This window comes from Manis pentadactyla, chromosome 8, assembly GCF_030020395.1.
Source record: "Manis pentadactyla isolate mManPen7 chromosome 8, mManPen7.hap1, whole genome shotgun sequence".
NCBI lineage: Eukaryota > Metazoa > Chordata > Mammalia > Pholidota > Manidae > Manis > Manis pentadactyla.
The window spans coordinates 6,378,956-6,399,500 of record NC_080026.1 but is presented as its reverse complement, the minus strand read 5'-3'; the positions used below and the strand labels follow the sequence as shown (position 1 = coordinate 6,399,500).

At 40.8% G+C, this 20,545-nt stretch overlaps 1 protein-coding gene and 1 long non-coding RNA gene across 2 annotated transcripts in view; one reads left to right on the top strand and one right to left on the bottom strand.

Moving 5' to 3' along the window:
* Positions 1 to 20,545, bottom strand: part of STK39 (serine/threonine kinase 39) — a 278,894-nt gene that overhangs the window by 46,285 nt on the left and 212,064 nt on the right. The window contains exon 16 of the mRNA XM_036884016.2: positions 19,219 to 19,287. Coding sequence (XP_036739911.2) covers positions 19,219 to 19,287 — 69 coding nt within the window. The remainder of the gene's footprint in view (positions 1 to 19,218; positions 19,288 to 20,545) is intronic.
* LOC130684528 (uncharacterized) lies at positions 423 to 19,350 on the top strand. The gene is made up of 2 exons (XR_008998805.1): positions 423 to 3,605; positions 16,770 to 19,350. It is a non-coding gene; the product is annotated as an uncharacterized LOC130684528 (long non-coding RNA).

Below are 20,545 nucleotides of genomic sequence, written 5' to 3'. Positions count from 1 at the left end.
TTGCCCTTTGAGGCTGAGGAGCACTGCCACATTCCCGTGGGACAGAAGTGTAAATTCCTCCATGAGGCTGCTGGGCATTACTAGGGCCAAGTGTCAGAGAAACAGGTAGGTCTTTGGGGAAGGGTCTGAACTCAGAAGTCAGGGAAAAAGGCAGACCCTTAGCTGTGGAAGGAGAGCTCCGAAGGCAAGCCTCTGGAGGCTGAGGGGGCCCACGTTTCTCCCCAGACCTCTCCTTTCGTCAAGCAGCGTCCACAATGTGGCATCCTCCCAGGCAGCAGGGAAGGGGAACTTCAGTTACAGGGAAGCAGACATAAAACTAAACAAGACACGTCACAACTAAATTTATTTGGTAGGACCAGTTATTTAGTTGCCTCTTCCCGTGCACCCATTTTCCTTTTGTTGTTGTTACACCACCTGCAAGCACGGCCGGGGCTGAGCAATGAGGGGGTAAGTAGCCAGCACAGAGAGGGCTGGGCGAGCATGGTGACTCGCAGGGACCCTAAGCAGATGATGGTGCTTCCGTTCTTCCCTATGTGGAGTTTCTGTCTCCCCTGCCCACGGAAGACCCGAGTCTCACTGCACTGGGGGAAGCCCAGGCCTGCCTTGCATTCTCTGGCTGGAGTAAAAGAAGTCTTGTATCAGCTAGATGGCCAGAGGAACTGGCTCTAAACAGAAAGGGGACGGAATGACCACTTACCCAGTGCCGTTCCAGGCCGTCACACTAACCTCTCTGTGTAATCAAACACGACTCGTAACAACTCTATGAGTTAACTGATCACACGCTATGAGCAAAGGAGAAACTGAGGCGTTGAGAAATGAGGTCACTTCCCCAAGTCACATGTCCTAACCGAAAGAGCTGGGACTGGGCCTGCGACGGCCTGGTGCAAGAGCCGTGCTCCTTCCCCGTACCACGTGTTCTCTGCACGTTTCAGATCTGGAGAGGAAGTCTAAGCAACAACATGGGGCTATTTTAGCAGTTAAGTCACAAAAAGCAGTAAACAATGTGGAAAGCCATGTGGTCATCAACAGACATGTAAAAACTAATTTTACTAAAATTTACCAATAACCAATCCATCTGAATTGGTTACTTAAATAATTACAGAAGTTAATGGAGCCCACACAGAGTTCTTAATTTCTATGCCATTCAATTTTTTCTATGCCAATTTTCTATGCCATTCAATGTTTTTGTTACCTCTACTCTTCAGAAGTTTGGAAAGCAATACTAGAAGAAAGTATTGCATAGAGAATAAAGCCAATAAAGGGAGGGTTTTAAAAAAAGTACTGACCAGTACTATCAGACAGCTTTACTAGTTTATAATCACTCTAGAAATCACTACTCTGAGAAAACACTGTCCCAGCTCTAAATCTGGGTCAGGACAAAGGTTAAATAAACAAGAACTGATTTTACTATGCCTGTGTTCTGAACATGAGGCCACCTGAATGTCTACTTTAATTTAGGTAATTAGAGTATTAGTTCCTGAAAGAGAATTCACTAAATTCAACTGCGATGAATGGATTTGAAATGGTAAGTTTGCTTTAACCGGTTGTACGTGAATATTTTGTTGTCTGTGCTGTATTGTAATGATAATTGTTCTACTGGATAGATACCTTAGCCCATACCACAATTTGTGTGAGAATAAGGCAGTATTATGAAATGGGGAATATAGTTCATCCTCCTTGGGAATACATATGAATATATATATATATATATATAAAACCAGTTAACCTGGTTAAAGAAAATACCTGCAACTAGTGGCCAACCTGTGTCTTTCTTAGGAATACTATCTTCCCTTTGACAGAATAACTGGATTCAGAATTACTGAAGGTATCTCTGAAATTCTGATTAGCGAACATGAAATTACAAGTCACTTTTCAATGCCCTTGAACTTAAATGAACATAGAATGTTGAAACATAATTTCAGTTTTTATTTTTCGAGTCCTCCAGAGCTACTGTCCTGTCCGTCTGTGGCTCCTATTGACCTCAGTCAAATGGGAAATCAAGTCCAGGCAGCAAAGGGATCTGAGCCCACGCAGACTGTATGTTTAGACTCTCTGCAGAATGAATGAGGAGGCTAAAGGAAAGCATTTACTTGCCCTGATAGGAAAAAGGCAGGAAAGGTGCAAGATTTATACTTCACGTACGTAAGAGACTGTATCGAAGTTGAATGAGTAGGAATAGTTTTCCCAAGGCATCAAGGCGATGGCTACTTACAAGGTCCTGTGCGATCTGGCCCCTGCGTCCTCCTTGGCCTTATTTCACATCGTCCCTTCCTTCCAGCACATGGTCATCTTTCATACAGTTCATTATCTCGTACGTGCTGTGCCTCTGCCCAACATGGCCAGGCAAGATCTAAGACTTTACTCACATATTTGTCCCTCAGAGGGGCTTACTCTGCTCGTGAATCTAAATGGGGACCCCCTGTTCATTACTGTTTCTTTTTGGCACATGGATTTCCCTTCACAGCACGTCTCCCAGTTTCTCATTCCACTTACATTATTCCCGTGCATGGACTGACCTAATGTCTGTCTCTCCTGTTAGACTGGAAGCTTCATGGAGGAAGGAAGCCTGTCTATTTCCTCACCTGGAGTACACCCAGCAGAGTAGATTAGATGCTTTATTTACTGAACAAAGAAGTAGGGCGGCCTCAGGCCCTTGATGGCCAAGCGTGGTAGAAGGCCCCTCTCTTCATTTCTGCAAAGAAGCAGGTCCCACTCTGGCTCAATGACAGGATACACCTGGGACCTTGAGGGCACAACACCGCTGTTGCAGCACTAGATCTGTCATGCTGGCTGGCGATGCCGGCGAGGATTCTCCGGAAGGCTCTTGGGCAGGGAACAGGCAGGAGCCAGTGAGCCCGCCCCGTGGTAACTGGCACTGACAAGGCGATGGGAGGGCCCCTGGGACACACCCTCGGGGCACACCCAGTAACACCCCAGGGGAGTGTCTGTTAGCATTGGCTGAAAACTATTTCATCTGCAGATGCTTGAATTCCATGGATATTTCAGATTATGCCAAGAAGCTAGAGCTGTTATATTTAATTACTGCTAATTAACCATACAAAGCCACTGTTCCGAGTTATTTTAAGTACAGAGCTCTATATTTTTGACAAAAAAAAATCCTGAAAAAAATATCAAAAGTTAATTTCTCATACCCATGCCTTACCTAATAAAAATTTTCCTGAGCACTAAAAAAAAAACCACCAACTTTAAAAAAGAAAGCCTGAGAGCTCCAGTCAGCCTAGTGTGCCAGGGGCCAGGAAGTCCATTAGTCAGAATAGCCGATGGCATTTCTATGCTTCCCAAGAGCAGCGCTTTCCCAGTCATGCCCACTAACTACTCTCCCTTTCTATTAGACGTTAGATTTCCAGGGTACGCCATGCCCATCACTCAGTTCTACGGACACTACAAGAACTAGAAGCAAAACAGTGAGAAGGATATGGGAGGCAACTCAGCTCACAGGGAGGAAAGCAAGGCTCGTTAGCCTCTGACCCCACCTAGCACAGAGGGACAGGGAAGAATTCTGGGCCCAGATCCATCCATCCAAAGAAGAAAGGAGTCAGGAGCATACTGAGTTTCTACAGACCTAGCTAAACAATTACAAACAGGTAAGAACTCTCGAAATCTGTTACAAAGTAGCCCTCCTGGGGGTCCGTTACTGAGAAGACACTTTGAATCTGATGTCCTTACTCCAAGTACCAATGTCTCAGGGCAGACCAGGTTCCCTAAGGTTGAAGATGAAGGTATTTTGCTATTAAAAAATTAAAACAATAAAATCGGCCTACCCAGTCTAATGCACAGCTCCTCCTTCACTTTCTGCCATAGTGTCCTCTGGCCAGAAGGTGTGTAGAGCCAGGCCCATGAGTTTGCACCTGTGGCTATTCTAGTGCTTTCTTGAAAAATCCTTGCTAGATGGCCCTATGGGTCATCAGCCATGGAATTCTCCAGGAAAACCTGAATTTATGGAATGCTAGCTATAGGCTACACAGTATAGTGTGTACTTGTGATGCGCATCAGCTCAAGAACAAAATTGGGCATAAACTTCAATGGAGAAAGTGTAAATCTGATGAAAAGGCCACGTTTCCTAATCTATTATACTGTTACTGGCCAAAGTCTCTCCTTATTTTAAAGTGAATCAGGGGAGAGGGGTGGAAGATGGCGGCGTGAGTGGAGCAGTGGAAATCTCCTCCCAAAACAACATATATCTATGAAAATATAACAAAGACAACCCTTCCTAGAATAAAGACCAGAGGACACAGGACAATATCCAGACCACATCCGCACCTGAGAGAACCCAGCGCCTCGCGAAGGGGGTGAGATACAAGCCCCGGCCCCGCGGGAGCCGAGCGCCCATCCCCCCAGCTCCCAGCGGGAGAAGAGCAGGCAGAGCGGGAGGGAGACGGAGCCCAGGGCTGCCGAGCACCCAGCCCCCGCCATCCGGGCCAGAGTGCAGGGCCCTTGATACTAGGAAAACAGGGCAGCAAGAACAGTGACCGGGCACTGGAGGCCGGGCGCCGGAGGACATAAGAAAAGCGCGCGACCATTTTTTTTTTTTTTTTTGCTTTTTTGCTGTTTTGTTTTGGCAAGCACTTTTTGGAAGTCTTAAAGGGATAGGGAGCCCAATACTAGGGAAACAGGGCAGCAAGACTGGTGAGCAGAGGCCTGAGGCTGGCGCCGGAGAATAAAGAAAAACAAGCGGCCACTTTTTTTTTTTATTTAAATTTTTTTTCTTTTTTTTTTGTGGTCGTTGTTTTGTTTTGGCGGGTGCTTTTTGGAAGTCTTAAAGGGGCAGGGCGGGTCACTTAATGCAGAGGTAGGGAATCCGGGATCTCTGGGCACCCCAACCCCTGGGCTGCAGGGAGCAGGGAGGCCCCTTACGGAGATAAATAGCCTCCCGGCCGCTCCCCCTCCAACGCGACTCCACCACTTTGGAGCAGCTGCCCGAGCCAGGCCACGCCCACAGCAACAGCGGAGATTAACTCCATAGCAGCCGGGCAGGAAGCAGAAACCCTGTCTGCGCGCAGCTGCGCAGCACAAGCCACTAGAGGTCGCTGTCCTCCCAGGATAGGAGGGCCACAAACCAACAAGAAAGGAAGTCCTTCCAGCCGTCACTCGTCCCAGCTCTGCAGACTATTCCTATCACCATGAAAAGGCAAAGCTACAGGCAGACAAAGATCACAGAGACAACACCGAGAAGGAGACAGACCTAACCAGTCTTCCTGACAAAGAATTCAAAATAAGAATCATAAACATGCTGACAGAGATGCAGAGAAATACGCAAGAGAAATGGGATGAAGTCCGGAGGGAGATCACAGATGCCAGAAAGGAGATCGCAGAAATGAAATAAACTCTGGAAGGGTTTATAAGCAGAATGGATAGAATGCAAGAGGCCATTGATGGAATTGAAATCAGAGAACAGGAACGCATAGAAGCTGACATAGAGAGAGATAAAAGGATCTCCAGGAATGAAACAATATTAAGAGAACTGTGTGACCAATCCAAAAGGAACAATATCCGTATTATAGGGGTCCCAGAAGAAGAAGAGAGAGGAAAAGAGATGGAAAGTATCTTAGAAGAAATAATTGCTGAAAACTTCCCCAAACTGGGGGAGGAAATAATCGAACAGACCACGGAAATACACAGAACCCCCAACAGAAAGGATCCAAGAAGGACAACACCAAGACACATAATAATTAAAATGGCAAAGATCAAGGACAAGGAAAGAGTGTTAAAGGCAGCTAGAGAGAAAAAGGTCACCTATAAAGGGAAACCCATCAGGCTAATGTCAGATTTCTCAACAGAAACCCTACAGGCCAGAAGAGAACGGCATGATATATTTAATGCAATGAAACAGAAGGGCCTTGAACCAAGGATACTGTATCCAGCACGACTATCATTCAAATATGACGGTGGGATTAAACAATTCCCAGACAAACAAAAGCTGAGGGAATTTGCTTTCCACAAACCACCTCTATAGAACATCTTACAGGGACTGCTCTAGATGGGAGCACTCCTAGAAAGAGCACAGCACAAAACACCCAACATATGAAGAATCGAGGAGGAGGAATAAGAAGGGAGAGAAGAAAAGAATCTCCAGACAGTGTATATAACAGCTCAATAAGTGAGCTAAGTTAGGCAGTAAGGTACTAAAGAGGCTAACCTTGAACCTTTGGTAACCACGAATTTAAAGCCTGCAATGGCAATAAGTACATATCTTTCAATAGTCACCCTAAATGTTAATGGGTTGAATGCACCAATCAAAAGACACAGAGTAACAGAATGGATAAAAAAGCAAGACCCATCTATATGCTGCTTACAAGAAACTCACCTCAAACCTAAAGACATGTACAGACTAAAAGTCAAGGGATGGAAAAACATATTTCAAGCAAACAACAGTGAGAAGAAAGCAGGGGTTACAGTACTAATATCAGAAAAAATAGACTTCAAAACAAAGAAAGTAACAAGAGATAAAGAAGGACACTACATAATGATAAAGGGTTCAGTCAAACAAGAGGATATAACCTTTCTAAATATATATGCACCCAACACAGGAGCACCAGCATATGTGAAACAAATACTAACCGAACTAAAGGGGGTATAGACTGCAATGCATTCATTCTAGGAGACTTTAACACACCACTCACCCCAAAGGATAGATCCACCGGGCAGAAAATAAGTAAGGACACGGAAGCACTGAACAACACAGTAGAGCAGATGGACCTAATAGACATCTATAGAACTCCACATCCAAAAGCAACAGGAAATACATTCTTCTCAAGTGCACATGGAACGTTCTCCAGAATAGACCACATACTAGGCCACAAAAAGAGCCTCAGAAAATTCCAAAAGATTGAAATCCTACCAACCAACTTTTCAGACCACAAAGACATAAAACTAGAAATAAACTGTACAAAGAAAGCAAAGAGGCTCACAAACACATGGAGCCTTAACAACACGCTCCTAAATAATCAATGGATCAATGACCAAATCAAAATGGAGATCCAGCAATATATGGAAACAAATGACAACAACAACACTAAGCCCCAACTTCTGTGGGACACAGCAAAAGCAGTCTTAAGAGGAAAGTATATAGCAATCCAAGCATATTTTAAAAAGGAAGAGCAATCCCAAATGAATGATCTAATGTCACAATTATCGAAATTGGAAAAAGAAGAACAGATGAGGCCTAAGGTCAGCAGAAGGAGGGACATAATAAAGATCAGAGAAGAAATAAATAAAATTGAGAAGAATAAAACAATAGCAAAAATCAATGAAACCAAGAGCTGGTTCTTCGAGAAAATAAACAAAATAGATAAGCCTCTAGCCAGACTTATTAAGAAGAAAAGAGAGTCAACACAAATCAACAGTATCAGAAACGAGAAAGGAAAAATCACGACGGACCCCATGGAAATGCAAAGAATTATTGGAGAATACTATGAAAACCTATATGTTAACAAGCTTGGAAACCTAGGAGAAATGGACAACTTCCTAGAAAAATACAACCTTCCAAGATTGACCCAGAAAGAAACAGAAAACCTAAACAGACCAATTACCAGCAACGAAATTGAAGCGGTAATCAAAAAGCTACCAAAGAACAAAACCCCCGGGCCAGATGGATTTACCTCGGAATTTTATCAGACATACAGGGAAGACATAATACCCATTCTCCTTAGAGTTTTCCAAAAAATAGAGTAGGAGGGGATACTCCCAAACTCATTCTATGAAGCTAACATCACCCTAATACCAAAACCAGGCAAAGACCCCACCAAAAAAGAAAACTACAGACCAATATCCCTGATGAACGTAGATGCAAAAATACTCAACAAAATATTAGCAAACCGAATTCAAAAATACATCAAAAAAATCATACACCATGACCAAGTGGGATTCATCCCAGGGATGCAAGGATGGTACAACATTCGAAAATCCATCAACATCATCCACCACATCAACAAAAAGAAAGACAAAAACCACATGATCATCTCCATAGATGCTGAAAAAGCATTTGACAAAGTTCAACATCCATTCATGATAAAAACTCTCAGCAAAATGGGAATAGAGGGCAAGTACCTCAACATAATAAAGGCCATCTATGATAAACCCACAGCCAACATTATATTGAATAGCGAGAAGCTGAAAGCATTTCCGCTGAGATCGGGAACTAGACAGGGATGCCCACTCTCCCCACTGTTATTTAACATAGTACTGGAGGTCCTAGCCATGGCAATCAGACAAAACAAAGGAATACAAGGAATCCAGATTGGTAAAGAAGAAGTTAAACTGTCACTATTTGCAGATGACATGATACTGTACATAAAAAACCCTAAAGACTCCACCCCAAAACTACTAGAACTGATATCGGAATACAGCAAAGTTGCAGGATACAAAATCAACACACAGAAATTTGTGGCTTTCCTATATACTAACAATGAACCAACAGAAAGAGAAATCAGGAAAACAACTCCATTCACAATTGCTTCAAAAAAAATAAAATACCTAGGAATAAACCTAACCAAAGAAGTGAAAGACTTATACTCTGAAAACTACAAGTCACTCTTAAGAGAAATTAAAGGGGACACTAACAGATGGAAACTCATCCCATGCTCGTGGCTAGGAAGAATTAATATCGTTAAAATGGCCATCCTGCCCAAAGCAATATACAGATTTGATGCAATCCCTATGAAACTACCAGCAACATTCTTCAATGAACTGGAACAAATAATTCAAAAATTCATATGGAAACACCAAAGACCCCGAATAGCCAAAGCAATCCTGAGAAAGAAGAATAAAGTAGGGGGGATCTCACTCCCCAACTTCAAGCTCTACTATAAAGCCATAGTAATCAAGACAATTTGGTACTGGCACAAGAGCAGAGCCACAGACTAATGGAACAGACTAGAGAATCCAGACATTAACCCAGACATATATGGTCAATTAATATTTGATAAAGGAGCCATGGACATACAATGGGGAAATGACAGTCTCTTCAACAGGTGGTGCTGGCAAAACTGGACAGCTACATGTAGGAGAATGAAACTGGACCATTGTCTAACCCCATATACAAAAGTAAACTACCTACCACTTCAGCATTTTATTAAAAATAATAATAATAAAGAGAGAAATGTGGTATCCACATATAAATCAAGTATAAAAACCAAATGAGTATTCATATTTGAACTGACTGTTTATAGTTCATAATGCATGAGCAAAACCGAAAGTTTCTGTGATGACTGCCCTTGTACTGTTCACTATGTAACTTATTCATTATGTAAGAATTTGTTCTCCATGTAAGAACTTGTTTGTTATGCCTCAGAAGATTGGAGACTGACGAAAATTAGGCTTGGGGTGGATTAATGATTGTGCATTGAGCATTGACTCCCCTATGCAGAATTTTATTGTCGTTAACAACCATTTGATCAATAAATGAGAGATGCCCTCACAGAAAAAAAAAAAAAAAAAGGACAGACTTCCAATGGTAAAATAAATAAGTAACTGGGATGTAATGTATAGCATAAGGAATATAGTCAAGTTATTGTAACAGCTTGGTAGGGTGATAGCTGGAACCTAGAATTATGTATATAAATGTTTTATCACTGTGTTGTACACTTGAAACTAATGTAATGTAATACTGTGCATCAACTACCCTTCAATAAAAAAAAATACTTATCTTAAAAAAATAAATAAATAAATAAATAAAGTGAATCAGGGAGAAAGCATTCTTATGCACCTTTGGGATGCTAAACTTAAGGAGTTCAAGATTAAGAACTAGGTTTTCTTACAATGGTCATGAAGGTCCTCTTTGCTGTTTTTTTTTTTTTCTTAAATAATAACCAAATGCCAGGTACAAAGTCAAATTTAAGATTATAATTAGACATGAAGCCAAAAATAGTGAGAGTAAGCCCACACTGTGTTAAAAATGTTGACCTAATTTTCTTTCTTGGTTTAAAAATTTTTTTTGATTGGGTAAACAAGGAGTTCTATGTTCAAATATATAGCAAATTAGCAGGCAGTGACTTCTCTTTTATCTCAATAATAGAGTAAAAAAACAAAAACAGCAGAGAAATTTGGTTTAAGATTAGATCTGCCTGCCACTCTGCCAGCCTACTACAAGCAAAGCTGGGCATGTACTTGTATCTACAATATTATAATGTGAATGAAATAGTTAAAGTTCACGGAAGCCCAGAGATTTCTGAAGTGGGTAAACACCAAACATACACAGTAACTAGATAGAGCCAGAGACAAATCAATCTGCAAATGGAACACAGTACTCAGGAAAAGAGCCATTTAATTCAGACCCTACACCCCTGGTAATGTTAGAAAAATGTATAATATCACAAATATTCGGCTTCTTGTACCAAAGTAAACCTACTTGACTTTCGCCAGAAAGATATTCTCATTACAAGCAGTGACTGGTAATTTGGGATTATTGTAATTCTAAAGTCAGAAAATTTGGTTGGATTGAATATAATCCCCAGGCACATCTGATTCTAGAGTTAAAAGACAGATTAAAATAAATTAAATAGGACAATTTAAAGAAATTGAAAAAAGCAAGACTCTACTAATTAGTGAATATCTAAGAGTAATCTACTAGCAAGCTCTTGCTTCACTTTAAGAGAAATTAAGGATTGATCTGTATCAGTGGTTTTAAAGGGATCCACATTCCTAACTAAATGAAAAGTATAAAAGTTAATTAGAAAATGAGGGTTTATAGCATGGTTTACTGGTACACTAATTCATAATCATGCAATACAGAAACTGAGAACACCTGTGGGGAGATTAAAGGTGTTATTTTATGTTTTAGATCTTCCTGCAAATAACAGCTGCCCCCATTTGGAGAGGTAATTTTGAATTGCTCTTTCCCAATCCCACCAAATCAGAACGTCTTTAAAAACAATAAGACTGCCAACCCTTACCTGGCTAGTCAATCATTTTCTAGAATTTTCAGGTAAGTGAGCAGAGAGGGTGGTTGGGACTGGCAGTTAATTCGGTCATAGGAGTGGGCAGCTCATTTTAGCTTCTGACTGGGTTTTCTAGGAAAACGTTTCTCCCACTTAATTCCCTTGAATGTTTCTGGGCAGGGTGAATATGGTCACCAGGTCACAAAAAATGATACTCTGTTAAAAGAGAATTATATTTTGCTTCTGCCTGTCTGTTACAATTAAATAAAACTAAAAATGTATTAACTCTTAGGTCTGCAACCTCATTAGTGCTTTGTGTGTATGTGTACACACATGTGTGAGCTCCACACATGCATTCAGGCCTGGTTCTGAGCATTCCACAAAGGAAACAGCTCTTTGGATATTCAAACAGCAACATGGTAGTTCTACCACCTCCCCAATGAGTTCAATAGCTGAACATTTTGATTCAGCTAGAAAGGGTAGTCATTTTTCTGAACGTATGGTACTTTTATATTAGTCCAGCTTGTCACTCGTAAATACTTAAAAATAATTTTTGTATACTCATCTTTCATATTAAAATATTAAATTTTCCTATTTAAGGGATAAATACCTCAATAAAATTTTTAAAAAGAAAAACAGATATTTGGGAAATCAGGAAATAGATATCTGGCAAACCAGAAAAATAGTTATTTGGGAAAAATGAGTTATAATCAAATTGGCAGTGGCACATTTTTGAAAATGGTAACTCTATACCACATTAAACTATTCAACATTTATTATGGTAAATATATACAAGGAAAGTAATTAGTAGCAGTTCTCCCAAGCCAGGAGTCTCTAATTCCCTAGACTACTAAACTTAACATACAGACAACTTTTAATCAAGAATCACTCAACTGTATTTATTGGCATCATTCAACTAATCCCAAGCCTGTCAAACCCAGAAAAGGCTTCATGAGTTTTCTTCCTTTTTTATCATCTGTCATCATTTTAAAATCATGGTATGGTTGTGTAATAAAGACACTATTTTTTAATGAAAGTTTTCCTTAACTGAATTTCAACATCAGTAACATCTCAGCATCATCACTGAACTGTATATAAGAGAATATGTTCACTCTTTTTCCAAGACTTTCACTGCCAAAGTACATTGCTGCTCAATAAATCCTGGATCACTCACAACAGACTTACATATCCCCGCCTACAGCCAGGGTAACAAAGCACTTCACACATACAACCATATGCTCATGAATGAGCAAAGATACTGTTGCTTGCATATGCTGGAGCCTAAAGACACTTTTCCATTATATGGAAGTATAAAAGCTGAAGGCCACCTGGAGGATCTACTGCACCCTGAGCAGCAATAGCTGTTTTAATAAAAAAAAAAAGAAATGTAATGGCTCATTATCATAAAAATTTATACCACAGAGGCTCCACCACATATCTATACCATTTAGACACTCACAATTTTAAAAAGTTAACTGGCACAGTTTTAAAATATACTCCTAAAGGGAAAAGAGAATCAAATAAGGTAGAAAAACAAAGGAGATCACTGAGAGTGGAAAGAAGATACAGATGATAAGCTGAAACAGTCTCCAGAGGTTACTGCAAGCAGAAACTAAAGAAGTGGCCATGAAATGCTACTGTGTATAAGAATCACCTTATTAAAAATGCACATTCCTACATTTTATGCTCAAGAATCCAGATTTTATAGCTCTAGGCTGGAACCTGGAAATGTGCATTTTTAATAAGCACCCAAGATAAAATTTCTGACTCAGACATCTCGGAGTCCACACTCGGAGACAAAGAGTGTAACTTCAGCAAGCGCTAGGGGACAGAAGGTCTTCTAGACCAACCACATTTTCTTCCCGAGAGGCAAGATTGTCAAGTCATTCTTTAGAAAGAGAGAAAGAAGGGGAAGTGGGGCAGAGAGAGGGGGAAAAGAAAAATCAATCATGATGGGGAATTACTCTTCCGTTTTGAGAAGTTGCAACATTAAGTGTACCATCAACTCAAGCACTATTCCAGCATTAATGTGCCAAGTATGTATTCATTTAAACATAGGCATGTTTACTAAGTGCCAGTGTGTGGTGAAGGGGGAAGACTCAACAAAACAGAAGACAGGTCTTGCCCTAAAGGCACCTTCACCTCCACACAAAGGGAAGGCAGGCACCAGCACGCAGTGTGGGATGAAAGCCACATGGCACTAAAAATACAGTTGGCTCGCATTCGCCACAAGGTAGAGTTGCCCTCCAGAATCTGCTGAGGTGGGGACCGGCATCAGAGAAGTCTTCCTGGAGGTGGCATTTATGGTGAATCTTGAAGGGCAGACAGGTTTTGAATAGGATTCTCCCTGTGCAGGAAAAGAGCCCCTCAAGAACATAAACAGTATGTCAGAAGACCCGCTGAGATGGCTTATGAGTCTCTATCATCAATATCAGCTTCCTGCGCAACGATACCTAGTCGGCGAGGCTCAAAATCCATCAGAGGAAACCTGCACAAATGAATGCCGACACACATTTCCCTTCTCAGGAAACAGAAATTCCGACACCTGGTCCTAAACTCCACTTGAAGGAAAAAATGCACATACGTTGTTACAGAGCCAGGAAACGCTATGAAACCCCAGCAAAGAGCAGTCAGTAGGCATTTCTTTGCAGCTGCCAGGCAGCTTCCTCTCCTACTCGCTGCTTGCTCGCTGCCAAACCCTGATCTCTGGCTCAAGCTTTGCGGATCAGAGGCCAACAACTTCGCAGGAGCTGCTGAGCAGGACAGACCACTGGCTACTTTCGACATGCACTGGTGTGCCTTCTGTGGTGGAGGTTCTAACACTTACTCAGAGTCTCAAAATTATCATGCATCACAAAGCCTGAAGAGAACTCAGAAGTTTTGATGTCTTTTGTACATATGAATTTGGATTTTTTCTCTCCCCTGCGTTTCTTTTACAGGGAAAACTTCTGATCGGCTACATTTTAAGTATGAGGCAAAATAAACAAGTTTCTCCGCTCTTACTTTATCAGTGAACCCTGGGTTCCGTCTTTGAAACAGCTGGATTGGGGGCTCAGATCTGGTCTATTTTCGCTTATCAGCCATCCCAGCCAAGCAAGATATGCACATTTATACATGCATACCATCAGGTTCTGCATCTTGCCAAGTTAACTTACATTTTTTAAACCAACACCCAGCCAGGAGTCCTCGCCAATCTTATCAGTTTCCATTTACACAAGCCTAAAACTGTTCCCGGTTTCTTGCCTAAGGCTGTGCTGCCTTTAAGCACAGCTTAAGTGGCCTTGCGATTTCAGTCTACTTTACATTTCACTCTGCACTGCTCTGCGTCTGCACACAACCATCCCATCACTACACCGGGTCCTCTCTGCTTTGTGAAGGTGGGCGCACTAAAGGGAGATCACCCTGAAGCTGGGTACTGAAGACTTCTGGTAACATATCTTTGCCACATTACAGGAAAAGGTTTAACATTCACTGTTCCATAACACATACTATTGCTTTTTCCAGGGTTTTTTTGTGTGTTGCCTTAAGCATTCACTCCAATTCAAGAGAAAACTCTGATGGGGAAAAAAAAGATTTTTAATCTACTTAAATGTTAGCTGTTTTATATTCTAAAAGCTGAAAAAATACACATATAAGAAATCATTCAAACCTCCAAATGCCAACATTCTAAGCTGAACTGGACTATTTTTTTGCACAGCCTTTGTGAAGCGAACATATTTCATATTTATAAAATGCTACTTGAATTCTGTACTCTTGAAAGTAAGCTTCTTAAAATACTGGAATTTCATACTCAAAATAGACTTTGTTTCTAAAGTAAATGTTATGAGATATCTATTTCAAAACTGTATTTGTTTATCTCTAAAAAGTGCTGACTGAATGCCTACTATGTGAAATGCACATGTGGCACTGGGAACACAGCAATTAATAAACAGATTTTAAAAACCTGGCCTTCAAGAAAGTTAATGCTCAAGAAAAAAATCCCTTGTAGTTACTGAAATGAATGAAACATATAGCCTGTTAGGTGGGGAGAGACTTGGTAAAAGAATTAAGGAAGGAAGAGGTGTAGATGATGCAGACGGGGAGCAAATTTAAGTAGGCTGGCCAGGAAAGGCCCATTTGAGAGGCAGTCTCACATTTAAGCTCAGGTGTACCTGGGAAGGGGCATCCCCATAGGAGGAGTAACAAATACAAAGGCCAGAGTGGCTGGGGTGCAACGAGCTACAGGGGAGAGGAAGAGAGAGCAAAAAGGTTTGAGAAGTGACAGGACAATCATGGAATTGTAAGCCACTGAGATGTGAGATGGAAAGCCGCTAGAGGGTTTTACTTGAAACATTAATGTGATCTAGCTTACTTTTTTTATTGAGATATAATTCACACTATCATAAAATTCACCCTCTTAAAGTAGGCAATTCAGTGGTTTTAGTTGTCACAAGGTTGTGCAACCATTACCACTTCTAATTCCAGAACATTTTCATCATTACCCCAAAAAGAGACCCCATACCCCTTTGCAGCCAGTCCCCTTTTCCCTGTTCCCTGCAGGCCCTGGCAACACTCATCTACTTTCTGATTCTATGGATTTGCATATTCTGGTCATTTCACACAAATACAGTCACACTATGTGGCCTTTTGTCCCTGCTGACTTCTTGGGTCTCTGGCTGCTAGGATGAGAATAAGTGGAAAGGAGACAAAGCCAGAAGTGGGGAGGCCAGCACAGAGGTGGAGGCAATAATTCAGCTGAGGGATGACGAGGACTTGAAATAGGATGGGAAGCGAGATGATGGGTAATGGCTGGATCTCGGGTACATTCGTACAGACTGGATGTCGGGTATGAGAAAGAAAGCCAAGGATAACTCTTGGGTTTTTGGCTTGAGAACTTGAGAAGATGGAACTGACATCACTTTAGAACGCAGAGGAACTGGTGGGCTGGCTGGGAGCAGACACTAGGAGCTGGATTACGGAGGTGGTGTTAATGAAATCTGGGATACCTACTGGCCTTCCATGTGAAGATACCAAGAAGGCAGCTGGATATGAGTCTGGAATTCAAGGAGGGTCTGGGCTGGAGATATGAATCTGGGAATCAGAGACTGGGAGGCGGTAGTACCACGGAACTAGATGAGATCACCAAGGGAGCGAGTGATTAGAGAACAGAGAAGAGATTCCAGGCAGAGTCCTTAGACCTGTCAATGTTTACAGGTCAGAGAGATGAGGAGAAACCAGCAGAGTGAGGGGACATCAGTAACGTGACAGACCAAAGGAGTCTTAAAAAGCAAATGAGAACACTTGCCATGGAGGGTGCTAGTGCTGCTAAAGTTCACACAAGGTGAGGACTGAGAATAAACCACTGGACTTGGGAGCACGCAGGCGCTCGGTCACAGCCCACAACCTCCCACCCTCTCCTCTTGCTCGCTGCTCGCCAGCCACACTCACTCCTGCGCTTGCCGTTTCACCTGCTGGGTGCGTGCCTTCCCCGGTGGGGCTTTGAGAAGAACAAAGAACGGTCTGAGTGGAGTGGGGAGGTCAAAGCCTGACTGGAGTAGGGTCCAGAGACAATGGTAAGAAGGGAATTTAAGTCAGAGGCAGTTCTTTGAAGGAGTCTAAGTTTTCTAACAGGGTGGAGAGAAATAGCTGTAATGGGAGGTGGGGTGAAGAGAGGGCTGTTCTAAGATGGAAGAAATAAAAATAGATTCCTGTGCTGAGGGGACAAATCTCACAAAGAAGGAAACAAATGATAAGGCAGCGAGTGGAGAACTGAGAGGTGGGTCAGAGGGGACAAAGTTAAACACATGTATCTGTTTGTTAAATACTCAATGATTAAAATTTTAATCATCTGATGTGGGAAAAATAAGTAAGGACAGCTATTTTCTTTTTTTCCAGAAGACATGAAAACCACCATCATTTAAAGTCACCTGGATTTACTTTTCAAAGCTGAAGATACTGGATGAATCGTACACAGAGGGGAAGGCCAGGACCAGGCTCTGGGCAGGGAGCCCCGATTTCAAAGACGATGATAAGCGACAATATCCTGGAAACTTCTTTTGACCTCCTTTTTCGTCCATAATACACTCATTAAAACCAACTTGTCCTCTCCACCTTGCAGAATTTACGCAATGATCAAATGAAATATGCAAACATGACTCTGAGGTGGGACGTTCCTCTGAGGCATTTTTATTGACACTAAGATAAGGAAGAAAGGCACATGCTTCCTCTTACTCCAACGTCCTACCCCAACATCAGCCCCAAGGAGAAAGAAGGCAAAATGAAAAATTCTGGAAAAGTAATTAAAGCATAGAAAGATAGAAGTTTTCTGGTTATCTTTGTATTTAAAACATATTCATTAAGTTGTACATGAACTATGCCTTATTTTCCATCTTAAAAAAAAAACCAAGAAATCACTGACTTTAGATTCAGCTGAGCCTGGGGCAATGAAAGTAGTACACTAGATCTGAGTGTGGGCCTCAAGCAAGACAATGTTTTAAAAAAAGGTATGACCTGGTATCTTTCCATGAATCTCTTACTCTCTTTGTTCCCTACCACTTGCCATGATCAACTCAAATCAAAGACTATTTGATCCTCAGCCTCTTGCCCAATAGGAAACATTAGTAGGTGTTTTAAAAAGATTTTTCATTTTCATTTTTATCTACTAAGGAATTTTTCATTCTGGCGGCTTCATGTATGGCCCACACACCACAGCTCTCTTTAAAGAAAGCATATCTTACAGGGTATCTTCATCTAGCCATTAACTTTTCTCCTTATTTCTTCAGGTAAACTAAGACACAAAGGTGTGTGCTTATTTTTTCTAATGTGAATGAGTATCTACCTTTATCAAGGAATTGTTAACAAAAGTAAGTCTAAGATGGAATTTACAGCAGACACCTAAGTTGAACTGACCTTTTTACTCAACTCCCTCTCACACGGGATCAGAAAACTTAGGTAAGACGTTAGCGGTCACGAGATCTCAAACACCGTATAGGAAAGTGTGAAAAGACAGAATATATGAGGACACGTACATCACTTTCCTTTAAAATTGGATATCTATCTTTGTATACTTACATTTATGACATATTGTTTATATATCAATAATACATTTGAAACTGATTCTTTAGTCAGAATTCTCATCTCCCACTAAAACCCCAGTTGCTCTTATTTAAACAGAATAAATTCACTTTACAATGGTGTCGTTATGTAGAGTGTGTTATGTAGAGGTTCTAGGAACACAATACTCTTGGCCCCTAACTACATCCGCCACAAACTCTCGCGCACTCCAGCATTTATCGTGTAATGACCAGTTTCAGCTAAGTGGTTTTTTTTTTAAGTTAAAACATACCATTTAAATAATTTCAAGCATCAGTTTTGATTGGAATATTTCTGAAGTTTTATCATAATACACATTCCCTTAATATGTTATTATAATAATTAACAATATAATTACTATGTTGTAGTTAACATTACTACAATGTTAACTCATCTTGATTACTTAGGGTCAGCATGATGAATACTCTAACAGACTACATTATAAAATCTTCATAAACTCAGAATTTGCTGTGCATGGAACTATTTACCCTCCCCTTAGGTAGAACCAGGCTACATTTTTTCTTAGATGACAGGGTCTGCCTCTTATAGCTTTCTGCCTCCCTTGCCTTGTCAGGAGGCTACCAGTCATTTTCTTGCTCCTAGAAATGAAACACACATGCAGGCTAGTGTGAAGCAGGCTCCCCATCTCCATGCAGCTACTGTTTGATTCTAAAAGGGGTAGAAAGAGCTTCCGTCTCAAAGTGAAGTGTCCCTGCGACAACCCAGCTTCATGGTCTTGCAAAAAATACTGAATCACTTTAGAAATCTGTTGATTTTTGTCTATTCAATGAAAGAAATGGCCTGAATGATCTTTTAAGTCTCATCCAACCTTAAGACTTTATGATAAATCTCGCTAAGGGCTGGGAAAACTAACATCAAAGTTCATTAGAACTATATCGAGGAAGGAATAGAAAGCCTCTGAGAAAGGACCTCAGAGGATCCTGTACATTGGTGCATGGAATTTTAGTTTTGCTGTGTCACAGACATTTGAGTCTTCTAGGTTCTTTGCTATATTTCCAACAAGTAAGGTTCTGCATCACATAAATCATGTCCAGATAAATTAGACAGAATTACATTAAGAGCTTTTTAAAAAAGAAAATTAAATATGACTCTTAAATACAATTCTTTCATATAAAAGAGCAAGAAGAAATTTTCAAAAACCCAGAGTAAATTATTCCTTCATGAAAACTTGTTTCTAAATGATGTCCATTTGATATATCAATAAAACACTTCATACTAAAAAATGATTTACCTATAACTACGTCATGCCCATCAACCAAGCCAGCAGAGAAGAGCTCCTGAGAAACACCATCTGCCGTGTCTGTCCAAATACGTAATGAATATGTATTAGTAACAATAAAATAAAATAATAAAAAGCAACAAACCAGTTCGATGTAAAATACATATCTTTCATTTATGAAAATCATGCTCATGTGTTTTAAAATTCAACAATTCTGATTCTATCAGGAGGAGAAATCAGAAGCAATGTGAAATACATTTTGCCATATACAATTTGCATCTTGCTATTTATTCAACAGAAGTTATATAAAATTATTGTGTCATTTTTGGTGAACCAAGAAACGTTTGCCCTTTGGCTACTGTCTGAATTAATGCTCACATGCACTTCTAGAAGTTAGCTCATAACTGGTCCCTGTGACACTGCTTTTCTTTCTTGCCAAGGTTAATTCCAGCCATCATCAATCCTTTTCTCTCATGAATAGCTACTGAGTCAGAATTTATGGCAAAGGTTGAATAGGTAGCATTTGATACAAGCTTATATTTGGTACAAACAGCCTATGAGCTTGTTGGACTATTAAGAAGAGCTATTTAAATTTATGCTATTAAGAGCCTCCTTTAACATGACATTGATCATTTGATAGCAACAGATTCATTCTCTTAGAAAATGTGGTTGAATAAAAGAATGTAGTTTCTCAAAGATAAGTGACAGGAATTAGCAATCTCATAAAGATGGGACTGAAAAGGCTGTAGCAAGTGAATATAACTGAAATAACTTAATTGAAAGGTTATGAAGGAACATAATAGGGAAAGTCTGTTTGAAGACTTTATAAAAAGAAATTGATAAATTGCAATGTGCTCAAAAGAACCATCATGAACCCCTGTATTTACAAGGAAGATGATGTGGTCCCAAAAGCCTTCTGATATTCTCACAATCATCCAGAACCAGAGCTGGATAAAAACAAACTGGCTCAGCAGTGGTAACAACCTCGATGAAAGTTTGACTTTTATGTCTTCAAAAGACAGGAAGGCACTGCAAGCAAGTACAGCCGCTGAATCATCTAAACGGAATTGCAGTTCACTATGCTAAAGGATGCCCTCAGCACAGACAGGGTTTCCCAACTTCATCTGTGTTGGCTTGAGTGTGTGTGTGGTGACTAAGTCTGAGTGTGCGTGTGTGTGCGGGCATGTGCGCACACACTCGTGTGAATTATGTAGCTGAAGGCACACTATCTTTCACAATCCCTGGGCTTTAATGTGTTCATTTATCAGCCCAGTGTCTGATGCACAGGGATTTCTCATTAAATGGTGTAGCCATGATGATGAAGCAGCCAGCAATCATC